General features: G+C 35.8%; 1 protein-coding gene across 3 annotated transcripts in view; it reads right to left on the bottom strand.

Moving 5' to 3' along the window:
- Positions 1-18,022, bottom strand: part of KIF13B (kinesin family member 13B) — a 257,145-nt gene that overhangs the window by 132,207 nt on the left and 106,916 nt on the right. For all 3 annotated transcript variants that reach the window (XM_074209185.1, XM_074209184.1, XM_074209186.1), the window contains exons 9-12: positions 17,160-17,272; positions 14,315-14,426; positions 10,149-10,361; positions 4,767-4,877 (exon numbers count right to left, since the gene is read on the bottom strand). In XM_074209185.1, coding sequence (XP_074065286.1) covers positions 4,767-4,877; positions 10,149-10,361; positions 14,315-14,426; positions 17,160-17,272 — 549 coding nt within the window. The remainder of the gene's footprint in view (positions 1-4,766; positions 4,878-10,148; positions 10,362-14,314; positions 14,427-17,159; positions 17,273-18,022) is intronic.

Below are 18,022 nucleotides of genomic sequence, written 5' to 3'. Positions count from 1 at the left end.
TCTAAACAAAAGAAGAAAGAAATCTCCTTTGACTTTTAAGTTACAGATAGAGCAGCACAGTATACAGGAGCACTGGCTCTGGAGTCAGGAGGACCCAAGTTCAAATTCAACCTCAGTCACTTACTAGTCCTGTATTTGACCCTGGCCAAATCACTTGTCTTCCCCCCACCAAAAAAAAATGCTCACAAGAACAACTGGCATACTATTCACATCAGCAATATTCTTTGATTCTAAAAATGAATTATTGTAGCAAATTTATTGGTAATGTGTTAATTTTCTCCTGATAGTCTTCATTTGAAAAGTTAAAAAACCCTTAAAAATATAGACATTTAAATGATCTACCATTCTCCCTAGCACATTCATATTGCCCTTCCCAGGAAAACTTTAGCACTGTCAGAGCAAACCAAAAGAAATATCTATTTATCACTGAGACAAACACAATAGACTAAAAAAGGAAAAAATATTTAACTTTTAGGGAAAGTTTCCTCAGTTTTCACAGAATGCTAAATATGTATTAATAACTAATGTTGGCATCAATTTAATGCCTTATAATTTAAGCACCAGATAGTTGTATTTTAAAAACTCAAAAGTAAATCTCACAGGATAAAAGAATCTTTCAAAGATTTCCAGCAAGTTAAAAAACCCCATAAAATAATGAAAATCCTTATGATCCTTTACTGTGATCCCCTTTATTGTGACCATTAACATAAAACAAAGATTTAAAAGGATCCTGGCTAATATTCTCAATAGCATGTATAAAATCAAGGACATACCTATAAAAATTATGTCATTTCCTAAAAGTGTAAGAAAAAGTAAACAAACAGTCACTCATTTCCTTCAAGATCCAGTCCAGGCTGGTATATGAGGTTTGCCAAGCTCTGGATGTCTGTATTAGTCACATTTGGATACACTGTAATTAAGCTCTAACACAGTGATGTCATTTTGATCTTTGATAACAAGAACCAACCAACCAACCAGTTCTAATCCATTATTTCACCATTCTATCCCTCTGAACCCTCTGCTCCTGCAAAGCTGGTTAGTCACTGTTTTCTTACATGACTTGTTCAGTCTCTCTCCACTTCCTCTACCTATCCAAATTTTATTTATCCTTTAAGATCCTTCATTTATAGTACTTTTATTTATCCTTCAAGAAGTGCTACTTCAACCCAAAGAGTCCGGCCACTGGGATAAAAATTCCTTCTTTGATAAAAACTGCTGGGATAATTGAAAGTTAGTATGGAAGAAACTTAGATTAGACCAACACCTCACACCTTTTACCAAGATAAGATCCAAATGGTTACAGGACATAGACATAAAAAACAATACTATAAGCAAATTAGAAGATCAAGGACTAGTCTACCTGTCAGATCTATGGAAAGGGGAACAGTTTATGACTAAGGAAGAATTGGAGAACATCACTAAAAACCAATTAGATGATTTCGATTACATTAAATTAAAAAGCTTTTGCACAGATAAAACCAATGTAATCAAGATCAAAAGAAAAGTAGTAAATTGGGAAACAATCTTTACAATTAATGATTCTGACAAAGGACTCATTTCTAAAATATACAGAGAACTGAGTCATATTTTTAAAACAAAAGCCATTCCCCAATTGACAAATGGTCAAAGGATATGCAAAGGCAATTTATAGATGAGATCAAAGCAATCCATAGCCATATGAAAAAATACTCTAAATCATTAATTATTAGAGAAATGCAAATTAAAGCTTCTCTGAGGTACCACCTCACACTTCTCAGATTGGCCAGTATGACCAGGAAGGATAATGATCATTGTTGGAAGGGATGTGGGAAATCTGGGACACTATTACACTGTTGGTGGAGCTGTGAACTCATCCAACCCTTCTGGAGAGCTATTCTGGAACTATGCCCAAAGGGCAACAAAAATGTGCATACCCTTTGACCCAGCAATACCACTACTGGGTCTATACCCTGAAGAGATGAGGAAAAAGGGTAAAAACATTACTTGTACAAAAATATTTATAGAAGCCCTGTTTGTGGTGGCAAAGAATTGGAAATCCAGTAAATGTCCTTCAATTGGGGAATGGCTTAGCAAGCTGTGGTATATGTATGTCATGGAACACTATTATTGTTCTATTAGAAACCAGGAGGGACGGGATTTCAGGGAAACCTGGAGGGATTTGCATGAACTGATGCTGAGTGAGATGAGCAGAAGCAGAAAAACACTGTACACCCTAACAGCAACATGGGAGTGATGTTCAACCTTGAAAGACTTGCTCATTCCATCAGTGCAACAATTGGGAACAATTTTGGGCTGTCTGCAAAGGAGAGTACCATCTGTATCCAGATAAGGAGCTGTGGAGTTTGAACAAAGTACAAGGACCATTCCCTTTAATTTGGGAAAAAAAAAACAGATATCTTATTGTCTGATCTGGTTACCTCTGAGAATTCTGTTCTCTTTAAGGATATGATTTCTCTCTCATCACACACCCAATTTGGATCAAGGTACAACATGGAAACAAAGTAAAGACTGACGGAGTGCTATCTGTGGGGTGGGGGTTGGGGGAGGGAAGCAAAAATTTATTGGTAATGTGTTAATTGTGTTAATTGGGGAAAAATGTAAAACTCAAATAATATCTTTAATTAAAAAAAAAAAAGAAGTGCTACTTCAGAGGCTTCTAGATGGCGAAGTGGACAGAGCACCGACCCTGGAGTCAAGAATACCTGAGTTCAAATCAGACCTCAGACACTTAATAATTACCTAGCTGTGTGGCCTTGGGCAAACCACTTAACCCCATTTACCTTGCAAAAACAAAAAACAAAAAACAAACAAAAAAAAAAAAAAGGTCCTATTTCTTCTCCATAAACTCTGCCTTCACAGTCGTTGATCATTCTGTCCTTTAAAGTCCTACAATGCTTACTATTTATATCACATACAACTGACAAAATAACTATTCCTGCTTTCCTAACTCAGTGAAATTGCAAAGTCATTAAAAACAAGAAACATGGCTTGGTACACATATTCTGCACCAGAGGGGTCAAACTTGTGTCCCAAATCAGACCAAAAGGTAACTTGAGACATTTAACAAAAATAAATATAATACAATATAGATAATGTTAATTTGGGGTTCTCTTTGGCATTCTTTCTAAATTTGACCCTTGGCCTAGATAGCATACAACACATAACGGAGATTCAATTAATGAATTTCAAAAAATAACCAAAGTAGATTAAAGTTCAGAATTAATGTATGATTCACCAAAAAGCCTCCTATTTTAATCATTCTATGTTATTAAGAAATAGGCACTTATGTGAAACTAAAAGTCCAGGACAGATCAATGTGTTTTATACAAAGAAAACATTTCATATTGTCAAAAATAAGTGATAAAATCTTATTTAAAAGTACAACACTTTTATTGCAAATCAATTTAAACTTCTAGGAAATGCATTCATTTGCTAGTTTCTATTCAATATTAATTTAAAATCATTTGGTAGGAAATGAAAAAATAACTCTTCCAGCATTATTCCCTAAACTGTTTTAAAGAAAACCAGATTTAAATTTTCTTTAGACACTTTACCATGCTCATTATAACAGTATACTGAATGAAGAGACAGGGAGGTGGAGAGGAAAAAAAAGAAGAAACTCAGGACTATCCACTAAAATATTGTGCAATAAATTTAGTCAAATCAATATTCAACAACATTCATGCTTTCATTTCACAAATATTTATGAAGGAACTGCTTGGATTAATATATTCCACTGTGGGTAATAAGAAAATAAGAGAAAGAGAGAAAGAAAATTCAGTTCTTACTCAAGAAGCTGATAGTCCAATGAGAGATATATAAGAATGAATATAAAGTAGAATGTGATAAGTTCTAAAGAGGGAGACAAACTAATTGTTTTCTTGGGCAAAGTGGAAAGTTTATGTAAGGCCTGAATAGATAAAACAGATATTTCAATAAAGAGAGGAAGGTGTAGGGAATAGCAACAAACAGTCCTGTGTGTCTCTTCATCAGATAGAATGCAGCAAGGATTCTTGATTAGCTGTGACATGCCCCTATGGTCAGATACACTGGAATCTGCCTGTAGCAAAAGGAGAAACTAAAAAAAAATTTTTTTGTTTACTTAATTTTTCTTGACCCTATGCTGTTCAATTTGGCACATTTATGATACCACAAAAATTAGCTAATTTTATAAATGCATTTCTGAAAAGCTTATGCAAATTTTCAGAAATGATAACCTTATTTTAAGAGTTGGCAGGCAACAAAGATGATAGCCTAAGCTGTGCTATTAAAGATTTTGTACCTTTGCCGAGTCTTATTTCAGCTCCTTACAAACCTGCCTGGGAAAATGATAAAAACACTAACTAGGATGCAACATATTTCACTGAAATTTAAGGGTTGAGAACCAGAAGCTATAAATTTATCAGTATGCAAACTTCTAAGTTCCCCTCCACTGCAATCACACTCAGGACATAGAAAAAACCCATCTCTTGCATTGTGAACAATACTGCCATTTTGCCTCAGGCAACTACTGGAGAAGTAATTTAGGAAAAAACTCAAAAACAAAGAACAAAACAAAAGCAAAGGGAGCCCTTGACTTAGAGTCTGCACACTCATCACTGGCACGGAGTTGGTCATACATAAAATCAAAAGAAACAAGGAAGGACCACAGTAAAATAGGAAACTTCATTTGAATCCAATCAGCAACATTCATTAAGGGGGACTATTTTGAAGGGATTTTGAAGAAAATCAGTTCTATATTTCCCCTTAAATGAAGAAATACTAACCTGTGCAATCTCCTCTGTTTTTCTTAATTTCTCTTCCCAGGTTACAGTCATTTCTTGAATCAATTTCTCTGATTCTTCCAGCCGATCCTTTAGCTCTGGAGATTTCATGGCCTACAAATAGAAAATATTTTAATCTTCAAATGCGAGTTGCCTTGAAAAAAGTCGATGCTAAACCTAATTGGACAAAAGTAACAATCTGTCTCATCTCAGCTTGCTAATACAGTGAGGTCTTTGACCTAGGCAAAAACACACAATAGTCATTGATACATAGAATCTCCATTGTACCGTCTGGTGCCATGAATCCAAGACAAATCATCTAAGGCTAAAGTTGTGACATAGAGGAAAGTGTAGTGGATATCAAAATAGTTAACCCCATCACTCCACAAACCAAAGCTAATTCTGGGAGTCCAGCCTCAAAGAATGGCCCCAACTCTAGGGCATGGCTTCTATTTAATTGTATGACCTTGGGAAAATCACATAAATTCTCTGAGCCCCAATCTGTTTAGAAAATGATAAAGCACTGCAAAGACAAAGCAAATTTGAAAGACTCTCCAATGCAACAACCAACAATAATTCTAAAGGGCTGGCAATAAGATGCTCTACTCACCTCCTGACAGAGAGGTGATGGAATCAAGACATAAAGACATTATTTTTTTTTGTAGAGATGGAAAATGTGGAACTTTGTTTCACTTAACTATAAATACTTGTTATAAGGGTTTTGCTTTTGTGTTTTTAATCACAGAGGGGAAGAATAGTTAATGCATTTTTTTTAGTTTTTTTTTTGCAAGGCAAATGGGGTTAAGTGGCTTGCCCAAGGCCACACAGCTAAGTAATTATTAAGTATCTGAGACTGGATTTGAACCCAGGTACTCCTGACTCCAGGACCGGTGCTTTATCCACTACGCCACCTAGCTGCCCCTTCCCGTAATGCATTCTTAAAAAAATAATTTTTTAAAAAGATGATGGGATTAAGCTTGGGTTCTAAGGACTTTTCTAAATCTGTGATCTAATATCAGCAATAATTAATTAGATCAGGCAGTTTATTTTTCTTTATCATTTCCTTATTATTTTGTATATGGAATAATGGGCTACATTAATCTAAGTGAGCAAAAATTTTAGTATTAATGATTTTATTACAGAAGTTTTTCACTTAGAATCACAGTAATAACAACAATATTGCTTTACAGTTTAAAAACTTTGTATCCTTTTTTGATTTGAACTTCAAAATAATCCTGGAATATGAGTATTATTATTTCCATCTTATAAGTTAGGTTACAGAAATTCAGGGATGGTTCAAAGCTTGCTTTGTGTGTGTGCCCAATGCCAGTTTTATCCCAATCTATCACAACCAAAAATAAGCCTGTGCCTTCTAAACGAAACTTCTCTTTTCCTGGGCATAGCTCAGAAGACAGAGAGAAAGAGAAATATCCTAGCCCCCACTCCACACCACAGTTGCCTCTGGGAACCAACCTCACTGGATGGTCTCAAAGTCATTAGTACTCTTGCCCTGGGCTTATGGAGGTCCCATTCACTCTGGGTTGGTAGAAGCCAGTTTGAGTCACACCATGGGACCAAGGATTGTGGCTTGGGGTGGGGTGGGGGGAGGTAGAATAGAAGACTGGATCTCCAGCCTGGGTCTTTACAACGGGATCTAGACCTTCAACCCTAAGTCCATTTCCTGTCGCTCTCCCAGGTTCTCCATCCATAATGAGAAGACAGAATAAAACTGGTGTCAGTGCAAAAGAAAGAATTAATTTGAGAGAGAAAAAAACTGAGCAAATAGGGATATGATTTCAAGACCAGATCACTTTCTCTATTCTTTCTTTTCCGAATAGTACCCTAAATTTGTTTACTAAATTTAGAGATAAATTATAATGTTGCTAAAACTGAACAGCATTAGTCTAGTATGAAGAAATACTTAAAGTAGAGAGGTATCATAATAAAAAGTTGATATTAATTAGCTCTCTAATTCTGGACAAGTCATTTCTCTGTGCTTTAACTCCCTCATCTGTAAAATGGGGAAAATAGCAATACTCAATTTGTTATTTCAAGGGCTCAAAAAAGATCATTTATATAAAGTGCTTTATAAAATTTAGATGGCTACATGTTAACTGTGATTGTTATTTATTATTATTATTATTATTACATGTTAAAATGGACTGTATCTCCTATATAGTCACACAGTAAAAAAATAAACATTAAAAATAACAGAACATATTAAGAGTATATCAATTGAGGAATAGACTGTCATCTTTCTCCTATTTCTATACTGATCAGATGAAAGGTGTCAAATATGCATCACCAGCAGCCTAAACCAGATAAAAGAATAACTGAGAAATATTTAAAAAAATAAATAAAAATACAATAAAACAGATGTCAATATGATCCTCTAAGTCAATATGTGATCCATAGAGATCCCTTTGTATGGCTTAGTGGTATTTAAGTGTGATGGCACTGGATTAAATTCTTAGTTGAATACAATAGAAGACTGGAAATCTGCAACCCACCCTCCGAACACAAATATTGTCTATACTTTCCCAAGATGATCTTAGAGAAGCAGTTCTTGTGGTAAAGGAGAGATGGAGGTAGGTTGGTGGAGGTACACTTCACTGATGTTAAGACAAGCAACTAAACCCACAGGATATATGAAATACCTGTCTGGATTTATGTGCCTGTTCAGTAGTATGTAGAATATGGAAGAACTATGAGATATTATCTTTCTATAAAGACTTAAAGGTCATTGGGGCTGAGCGGAGGGAGGTGGAACATGAATTAAACACATGATAAAAATTACCTCGGAATAAAAGGGAATATATATAATTCACATACACATCAAATCAGGAAGCAAAGTGGAAACAGGAAATCTATAACAAGTGTCTTTCCACTCATTAGACAATAAGCTCTTAGAGGACAGTTATATCTTTATATAACACAGATACACATTATATATATATATATATATATATATATATATATATATATATATATGCGCATACTGCCTATTATGGAGCATAGCAAATAGTAAGTGCTGAATAAAATGTTTTTCATTAATTTATGTATCTATTAAAATTTTTCAATTAACCCTAATATCACCTCAAACAGAGTTAAAAATTGTTGCCAAACAAAAACTGGACTTGGAGTCAGGAAAATCTAGTTTCAAGTCCCACCTCAAAAACTTCACTTAATGTCTGTCTATCTTTATTTCCTCATAGATGCTCTGACATCTACATCCCAAAATTTTTTTTGAGGACTGAATGAGAAAATGTTTGTTAAAATGCTGAGCAAACCTTCAAATGCCATTATTGCTATTACTATTAATATTAATTTTATCATTCATAATGAGGTCCTAAAAAGGGTTATTTACATTCATTGCTTACATTAACTTATATTTTCAAACTTAATTACAATTTCACTTCCAAACCTAAGAACTGAAATGGAACTTTTCTTCCCCAAAGTTACCAACATATCTTATCTGCTAAATCCAATGGCATTTCCTCCTCTCCTCAACATTCCTGACTTCTCTAAAGTTTTTACTCTATAGACTAGATGCCCTCTCTTTATTTGTTTTTGTGGGCATTCCTCTCTTAGTTCTCTTCTTGCCTGGTGACTTATTTTAAGCATCCTGTTTTGAATCCTCAACATCATTCTTCTTCCACCCACTAAATCAGCCCATCAGCCAAGGCTTTGTCCTGGGTCCTCTCCTCTTTCTAATCCATCTCTTGGTATATCTTCTATTCTCACAGATTCATTTATCCTCTATATGTGTCTAACTCTCAAAGCTATTATGCTAGCTCTAATCTGTCTTCTGATGTCCCATTCTGTCTAAGCTAACTACATGCCAGACAACTCACTGAATTGTCACAAACAAACTCGACATATCTAACATAGAACTCATATTTCCTCCAAAATGTACTGTAATCAGAACTTGCTGCTTTAAACTGATGACACTGCATCTTTCTCCCAGTCACCAAGATGTAAAACCTTAATCATCCTCATCCACAATATCCAATCAAATATCAAAATTTGTGGATCCTCCAAAACTTTTCACATTTCTCAGTCAACAAAACATTTATTAAAAACTTATTAAGTGTTTGGCACAATATAAATTTCTAGTGACAGAAAAGCAAAAATATCATTCCTGTTCTCAAAGAGTCTACTGAGAAGAAGATATGCAAAAAAATTGAACATGAAAGCTATGTGAAGTATATGAATGAAAAGTTAATTCAGAGGAAAGAGACTATCAGTGGGGTGACTTCTAAAAGGCCTCTTGCAAAAATACTTAGATATGTAAAGATATTTCAGCCGAGTTTCAAAAGAAGTCAAGAGGCAAACTGAGGAGGGGGAGAAATTTAGGCTTGAGGACATCCTACCCATTTCTCCCCCACCCCCATAAAGCTGCTCTACTAGTTCAAATCTTCAAAAATTCTCACCCCATTCACTGTTGTCCTTCACATTTGAAACTATGAATACAGTAGATTCTACCACAGGTCAGGCACAAATAGCTCACTTGAATACTGGGGTGGAGATGTCTCTAAATTTGCAAACCTAAGGCCTCAAATCTTTCTTCTCTAATTCATTCTCCACATAGCTAGCAAGGGTGACATTCCTAAAATAAATACCCATGCCATTTTCCCTCCTCTACTTAAAAAAAGAAATTAATTTTTACCTATAAAATTATAAGTGTTCTCTCACTATTGAAATATAATACCTCCTCAGCTCTTCCTCATGGAACCCTGACCTCCATCAAGACACAGTTCAAAAATCTCTACAGAACAAAGCCTTTCCTGATCCTAGCCCTACCAGACATCAGAATTTCCTTCCTCCCAAAATGGTTTTGTATCTACTCTGTATTTGCTATTTATTTGAGTCCATGATGTATCCTTCAAGATTAGACCAATCTCTAGGTGAAAGAGGGGGCAGTTTTTTTCTTTTTGGTCTTGTATCCACAACGCCCAACCCACAGTAGACATTTAATAATTGTTGGTTAAACTGAATTTTCTGTTGCCTTCATTTCTGTTTCCCTTTGTTCTACCTGACTATGCCATCCCATACACCTGTGAATGTAAGCTTCTAGACAGCAAGTTCTGCTTCATTTCTTTCTTTTTCTCCCCAGAGCACAGGGACTGGTACATGCTAGCCACTCAATAATTGCTTGATTAATTAACAATCTGTCATGACATGTATTACAACTCATTTTTCTTCTTTTATTCAAAATTTGCCTAAACTCCCATTTAATACACAAAATCTAACTTAAATATATAATTTCTGAATGGAAGAGGTCATTATTTGAGGGACATAGAGAATACAAACCAAACAATGGCTGTATTGGATTCTCCTAGAAACAAGAAGAATCATAAAGTAGTTATTCTACTGGGCCTGTACCTCTGCTTTGGTCAGCTGTTCTCGAAGTTTTTCTACTTCTTCCCGAAGATCTCGAATGATTCGTGCATTGGGGTCTTCATTCACCACTGCATGGTTCACGATGTTTTTGGCTCTGTCGGCATATCTCAGAGTTGAGAGGGTCTCATCATAGTTATCAGCTGCAGGGCTGACAGTGGCCACCATGGCTGTCTTGCTATTACCCCCAAGACTATCCTGAAGGAGGAAAAAATAATAAAATCATAGAAAATATTTAAACTGGGAGGAATCTCAAAGAAAAATTATTCAAATTCCTTCATCCTACAAAAGTTTTTTTTTTTAAAAAGGAGAAAAAGACTACAAAAGTTAAATGATTTATCCAAGACTATAAAGTCTGTTAATGGTAGAACCAGGGTAAAACTCTGACTTCATGACCCATAATCCAATGAGCATTTTACTATACTGGATGGAATTCTCAATTTAAACATAGAACTGGTTTGCCTGGGGTGATAAATTGTTATAAAGACCAAATTATTCATCATTAATAAATAAAACTATAATGTATCAACAAATATTCTGTAACATTGAGTTTTGTTTTATAGGTCTCCCAAGAAGGTACTAAGGAAAGTTGTACCCTCACAGTTTGCCTGTGGGGCTTGCTAATTGTGTGGTCAAAGGCAAGCCACTGTTTCCTCCTTGGTGAAATGAGAAAAATAATACCTATTACATCTATTCCACAGGAACAATTCAAATAAAAAAAACAAGAATAAAATGTTCCATATGTTTTAAAGAATTATTTTTTAACAAAAATTTGCAGCTATTATATTCTGGTCCCCCTGGGCCTCTGAAATCTGTTGCTGACACAAACAGAAAAAAAGAAACTCCTCTGTTTGACATTTAAAACCCTCCACAATCTGAATTCAACCTATCTTTTCTATTATTTCATATTAAACCCCTTCAAACATATTCTGTTCCAAACAAACTGACCCAACTGTTCCCTGAATTCGGCATCTCATCTTCACATCTTGCCAAAATTCTATCCTTCATGACCCTGGTGCCTGGAATGCACTCCCTCCTCATTTTTAAATCTCTATTCCCCGAGGCAGCTAGGTGGAGCAGTGGATAGAGCACCAGGCCTGGAGTTACAGACACTTAATAAAAGCCTAGCTGTGTGAGCTTGGGCAAATCACTTAACATAATATAGTTAGTCAGAAGACATGGTTTGACCCCATTGGACTTTGTACCAAGACTCTAGAACTCTCAGGCTAGAGCTCCCTGATCAATTAAACGCAGGGTTGGTCTGGACCACCTCAAAGGCTCCCACCAGCTCTAAACCCCCCATGGGCTTCTGTTTTCCCAACTAAACCTGAACTAGTCATTCAACAAGAGTGACTCACAAAAGAAAGAAGACAAATAATCCAGTACCAAGGTCTGCCTGTGTCACTCACCTGCATGACAGAGAAGAAAAAATGTTGGACCAGGAGACAGGCTTGTATTCTGTCTTCTTTTTTTTTTTTTTTTTTTAAGATTTTTCAAGGCAATGGGGTTAAGTGGTTTGCCCAAGGCCACACAGCTAGGTAATTATTAAGTGTCTGAGGTCGGATTTGAACCCAGGTACTCCTGACTCCAAGGCCGGTGCTCTATCCACTATGCCACCTAGCTGCCCCGTGTTCTGTCTTCTAAACTGTACAAGAATGGGTGAGTCACTGAACCTGGACCAAGCCTCAGACTGGATATCTATAAAATGAGCTTAACACCTATAGAGCTAGCCTCATAAGTGACCTGGTCTATTTAAAGTATTTTGCAAATGAAAGGCCAATTATTAACAATTATTATTATTATTATTATTATTACTACTATTGCTATTGGTGCTGCAGGTACCATCACCACTACTAACAACAACCTCCTTAGCCAGGTAACTAAGGTTTTGCTTAATCTAGCACTGAGCTTTGTTTGCAAGTATATCGCTCTTTAGACTCCTTGCTGCCTGCTAAATTCTGGCCAAAAAGCATGATTAGTTAGGCCTCAAACTCAAACATATCTCTTACACCTCTCTGTATTCATGCATACTTCTCTTGTTCCTAGAATAAAAAGACTGTTCAGTAGGAGTTAATTCAAAGATCCGAAGACCTCTATGATCTAACACTGGGCCACCAAAAAAATCAAATCTTAGGTTCAGGTGAATCGTAATTTCTTCAGGCATCAGTATCTTCATCTATAAAACGAAGGGATTAGACCAAATGATTTCTACCCCTTTCTGCTCCCACAGAGATTTAATAGATCAAAATCTATTTACTCATCCACTGCTAACAATTCAGTTTGCTACAAAAACACAAATAAAGGCATTCTATCCTGAAAGAAAAATACGCTAAAAGGAATGAAATAGTGGAATAAAATAGTGGTAAAGCTGATAATTTTGTGCTAGGAGGGATCACAGCTTTCTGAGAAGCTCTGTCCAAGCTTGATGACTGCTTCATTTATAGAGGCCAATCTAACATTTCTGACACACTTGCATTTGGCAACATCCTAATAATGTTAAGGAGAGACCCACACACATTAATGAGATTCAAGAGTTGCTTAGAAAGATCCCAATCAGTTTGCCAGTCTGTGCACTAGCAACACTGGGGTAGGTGATGTCCTTCAACAACCACATACTGTTAGCCCACATAAGCTATCAAAGTTACTGGCTAAAAGAAGATTTGCAACAATAACAGCCACAGTGGAAAAACTGCACATACTGTGCTTCGGTTTATGCTGAGGAAAGGAAACCTGGCCAACAACAAATACTTGATATTTTAAAAGCCCTTTGTGACTTCTAAAGCAACAAAATATTCTGCCTACACTGAAAATAGCTGAAGTCACTTGGAAAAAGGAAATAACAACAAAAGAACTGGCACTTTTTCAAAGAAAAAAGTCCTTCATTTGCTCTGTTTGTGGAATTAGACAAATTCTGCCTTCAGATGTAGCAAATTCAAAGGAAGTTAAACATGAAAAGAATTAAGATTTTTAGAGCCTAAGGTTGACAGATGAGACAGAATACCAATAGTCAAAGGAGCTCAATGACTCATCCAAGGCCACAGAGTGATGGGAGCTAGGGAGTAGAGCTCATTGCTCTCGATTAATTGACTCTGACATGTTTTTAATTATTTTATGATGTCTTCTAGCAAAGATGGGGGGGAAGGATGGAAAATGGCCTAAAAAAGGCCATTTTTATACATTACGCATACACAAGAATGCATGTATTCCTTAAAAAAACCAATAAAATAAGCTTATCAATGATTAAATATTCATAACTAAGGCACATTAGAATAAAATCTTCACCCAGGAAATCATTCTAGTTAGAAGAAAATAAAATTAGGTTTTCTCTTCCTTCTGAAAATAATTGTGCTACCTACTACTGTTGTGGGGAAAATGTGCTGAACTTGGAATCAAAAAGCAGAGTAAAATCCAACTCGAACATATTCAAAAAACAATAAGCACCTCCTGGAGCTAAAGCCTGTCAGAAGCTAGCCACCAAGGGAGCTACAAAGTTAAGTTTTGTGTTGTTTTTTTTTAAATCTAAACAACATGGCTACAGTCTTCATCAGGCTTAACAGGCCTAGACCTAGACAGATATCTACAAAACACAGTATTACGCAATCAGCATATTAGAGGGGTACAGAAAAAAGCACTCCGAGATTCAGGAGAGAAGGCTGCTGCAACTGGTCCTGTTTTCCACTGAAAAGGAATAAGCATTTATTAAATGCCACTAGGAGGCAGGTGCTGTGCTAAGTATTTTTCAAATATCTTATTTGATTCTCTTAACCCTTTGAGGTAGGAGCTACAATGATCCTTTTACAGTGAAGGAAACTAGCAGACAAAGGTTAAGTGACTTGTTCAGGGTCACACAGCTGGTGTCTGAGGCTGGATTTACACTTAAGTCTTGACTTCAGGCCCAGTGCTCTATTCAGTGTGCTTCCTAACTCACTATGTTTCCAAAAGGAGAAAATCAAGGAGGGTCACAGCCACTTCACCCAGAGGTCTGATCTCACACACTGGAAGGGTTCTGACTATAAATCTAGATACCAAAACATTCTATTCTTTATTCTCTTGTTCGTTCTCGTTCTCTCTCTCTCTCTCTCTCTCTCTCTCTCTCTCTCTCTCTCTCTCTCTCTTTCTCATTAAAAACATGAAGGAAAAAAAACACTTACTTTTAAGAGCCAGGTGAGGACAGAGTCACGGTATGGAACAAATTTGTTCTTGTTTCTTCCAGCACTCTGATCTGCAAGGGCTGAGATAACCAGACCAAGGGTGGTGAGGGACCTGCAGGGTGGCATGAACACTGATAAGAAAAAAATTCTATAGATAAAATGTCTTACATTCATCAAGACTGATTGGACCCACATCTGAGTGACACTGTGGTCAGCATAATGGAATTCAATTGCAAGCTGCTCCTTCAAGAGTCTCCATTCAAGTCCATCCATAGTAGAAATCACTGCCATTCATATAGATAACCCATGAAAGAAAATACCAAAAAAAAAGATCAATATAGTAAAAGGTTTATGATGGAGAACATCTGTGAAAATTAATTCTTCATGATTTTTCTATTAAATAAATCCAATATTAAAAGATTTCAGGACTCTGATCAGTGAAGTAATTAATGGTAATTTTAGAAGACATCTAATGCATGTCTTCTGAGTACAGGAAGATAATGGAATACAACTATAGAATGGAGTTATAAAACTACCATCTGTTTTTCTGAAATTTATTGTCCCAAGAAAGGGTTGGATTGGGGTAGTAGTGGGGAATCATTTGGCAAGTTAAATAATACTTCTTTTTTTAGGTTTTTGCAAGGCAAATGGGGTTAAGTGGCTTGCTCAAGGCCACACAGCTAGGTAATTATTAAGTGTCTGAGGTTGCATTTGAACTCAGGTACTCCTGACTCCAGGGCCTGTGCTCTACCCACTGTACCACCTAGCTGCCCCTTAAATAATACTTTTAAAGAAAAGCATCAGAACCAAGAGAATATCACACATTAAAAGTAACATTGCATGATGATCAACTGTAATATACTTAGCTCTTCTTAAAAATACAGAGAAATGGGACAATTTTAAAAGACTTGTGATAGAAAATGTCATCCACATCCAGAGAAAGAACTATGGATTCTAAATGCAAACCAAAGCATGCATTTTCAGTTTTTAAAATTTGTTTTATGTTTCTATTTCTTCTGGATTTTTTTACTTTTAGTTCTGATTGTTCTTTAACAACCTAATATGGAAATATGGAAATATGTTTAACACACTTGTACATGCATAATCTATCTGAGATTACTTGCTGTCATGGGGAAAGGGGGTAGAATGAAGAGAGAGAGAAAAATGTGAAGCTCAAAAACTTCCCCAAAAAAATGAATGCTGAAAAACTATCTTTACATGTAATTGGAAAAAATAAAATAATTTAAAAGTATCAATTAAATAATTTTAATCAAAAAATGACAATGTTAATCAAAGAACAACACAGAGCTATTAAAACTCAATGCCGCAAAAGTTTAAAGAGCAAGATTCATCTTAAAGAAGAGGTATTGAGAAGAATCCACCCCCAAGTCTTTTTTTCAGAGGTGAGGGCCCAGAGATGTGGAACAATGCCTAAAACATCAAATCTTCCATGTATTGAGTACTTTGTCTGAATTAGGAGATCTAAAGGATAGATCTGCCTAGGATTCATGTAGATTATGGTGGATTAACACAATGACATAATCTATCCTATTCATGTCTGTTTTGAACACTGAGATTTCCTAGTTGAAGGATGAAGGGGCAATGAAGATAGAATGGAGTCTTTCAAAAACTTGTTTCCATTCTTCATTAGTTTACACAGCACAGAGAAAGTCCCAAATTGGGGGCTTCCTATCAATGCCTCATGATCAGTCTATAATTCATATTGTAGGGTTTAGACCAAACAAATACAGGAAGAAGTCAGAAGAAAAAGGGCTAATCTGTGATCACCAGTCACACTAAGGACATTAATGGTTTGCACTGTTATAATGGATGTGGAAGTTATCTTCACATCTCAAATTACCCATTCCTTGTTCTGTACAAGGAATGAAAGCAAAGTGATTATGGAAAAACTGCAGTTATGATTGGAAAGGCCTAGTTTCCATTAATGAGGATCAATCCCCACTAGGGATATAGACTATATGAGATCCAAACCTGGAAAGTATGATAGAATTAGGACAAACCTCTGTGTACAGGAAAAAATAAGGGAATAAAATATATTTTGCAAATATTATGAAGTTGGTTGGTTGGTTGGTTGGTTGGTTCAATCCTTTCTTATTGAAGAAGAGCAAAATGACATCATTATGTTTGAGACAAAATATAGCGCATCTGACTATGGCTGATCAGCCCAATGCAAGCTCAGAATGCTCTACCACAGGATGGTCACAAATAGTCCATGTGAACATCTGGGGTGGGTACTCATTGCTTAGTACAGATTAAAAGTACAAAGGCAGTATGAATTGATTATGATTAGAATATATTCAATTAGCACAAAGCTATGGAAGGACATTAAGTATAATAAATAGATCTTTATATAGACCAATTAGTTTATTGAACTCCAAGACTATTAAACTATAATTTTGACATCTGTCACCAAAAATAATAACATGTTATGGATATTAGGAGATAGTTATGATGGATAAGTATAAATATACAACCATCAGCAGAAATACTCAAAGTTTAGTTAACATGGGAAATTAGATCAATAGATTCATTTTTTATGTAAAGAATAACACTGAGGGACAGCTAGGTGGTGCAGTAAATAGAACACCAGCCCTGGAGTCAGGAGGACCTGAGTTCAAATTTGACCTCAGACACTTGATACTTACTAGCTGTGTGACCTTGGCAAGTCACTTAATCCAACTGCCTCACAAAAGAATAACACTGATTCCCAGCTCCCAGATCCGTCCATTAGACCTATTAGCCTTAATAGAAGCAATTCTGAGATTAAAAAAATATATATATATATCAAATTTTCAAATCTGCTTATGAACTCTAAAATGCTTACTTGTTAATGTTGCTTCCTTCCTTCAGCCTGTCACCAGCAGCTCCTGTTTTTGTGGCTCTTTCACTGCCTGCTAAGTCAACCAGGCTTAGTTTGCCCACCTTCTCTCCTGATGTCTAAAGAATAAGACAAACAGTAAGAAAAAGTAGTTGCTCCTATTTTGATAAGTAGAATTCAAAGCCCTTATTTTCTACCTGGAAAATTTGCCAACCAAATTCCTTGTGGATATCTTGTCTTTTTTATCAAAAATAGGTTAAAACTAGTATTTATCTATCACAGAATGAGTTTCATGAACACACTAAGCTAACACCAGGAGTCTTGGGCAGTCATTAACATTTAAACATATATTTTGTTTTAATATTTTAAAATCATATATAAGCATTTACAAATATCTTCAATAACTTTGTGAATTACTTTTAGCAATCTTCAGCTCTGCTACCAAGTTCTACTCTAATATCTCAGTGCAAGATGAAAGACAGAGGCAGCAGGACTTCAAGTCTTTCAGGATTCATCATGCTGGAGAGGCTTCAGATATAATCCTGGTAAAAGACTATGATTGCCTTTTGAGGAACAGGAAAGTGGCCTCTTAGTGATGAATTCTTTGGCTGTGGTAACTCATGAAAAAAAGAAAAATATAAAATGGTCCTAATATTGGACAGAACACCCTTGCCCTTCTGCAATGCCAAAGGATATGGAAGTAGAAACAAATGAACAAGAAAAGTGGGGTAGAGGGAAGAGAACCAGTTTAGTTAAAATGCTCTCTGACAACTATTTCTTAAATCAATTCTTCAAAGAGATTTCACTGGAATGGATAGTCTCCCTTTTATCCAGAAAAACAGCTGACAGGTATTATTAGGAGACAGGTT

The sequence above is a fragment of the Macrotis lagotis genome, chromosome 1 (genome assembly GCF_037893015.1).
Source record: "Macrotis lagotis isolate mMagLag1 chromosome 1, bilby.v1.9.chrom.fasta, whole genome shotgun sequence".
Lineage (NCBI taxonomy): Eukaryota > Metazoa > Chordata > Mammalia > Peramelemorphia > Peramelidae > Macrotis > Macrotis lagotis.
The sequence above is the reverse complement of the archived record's forward strand: the minus strand, read 5'-3'. Positions and strand labels throughout refer to the sequence as shown.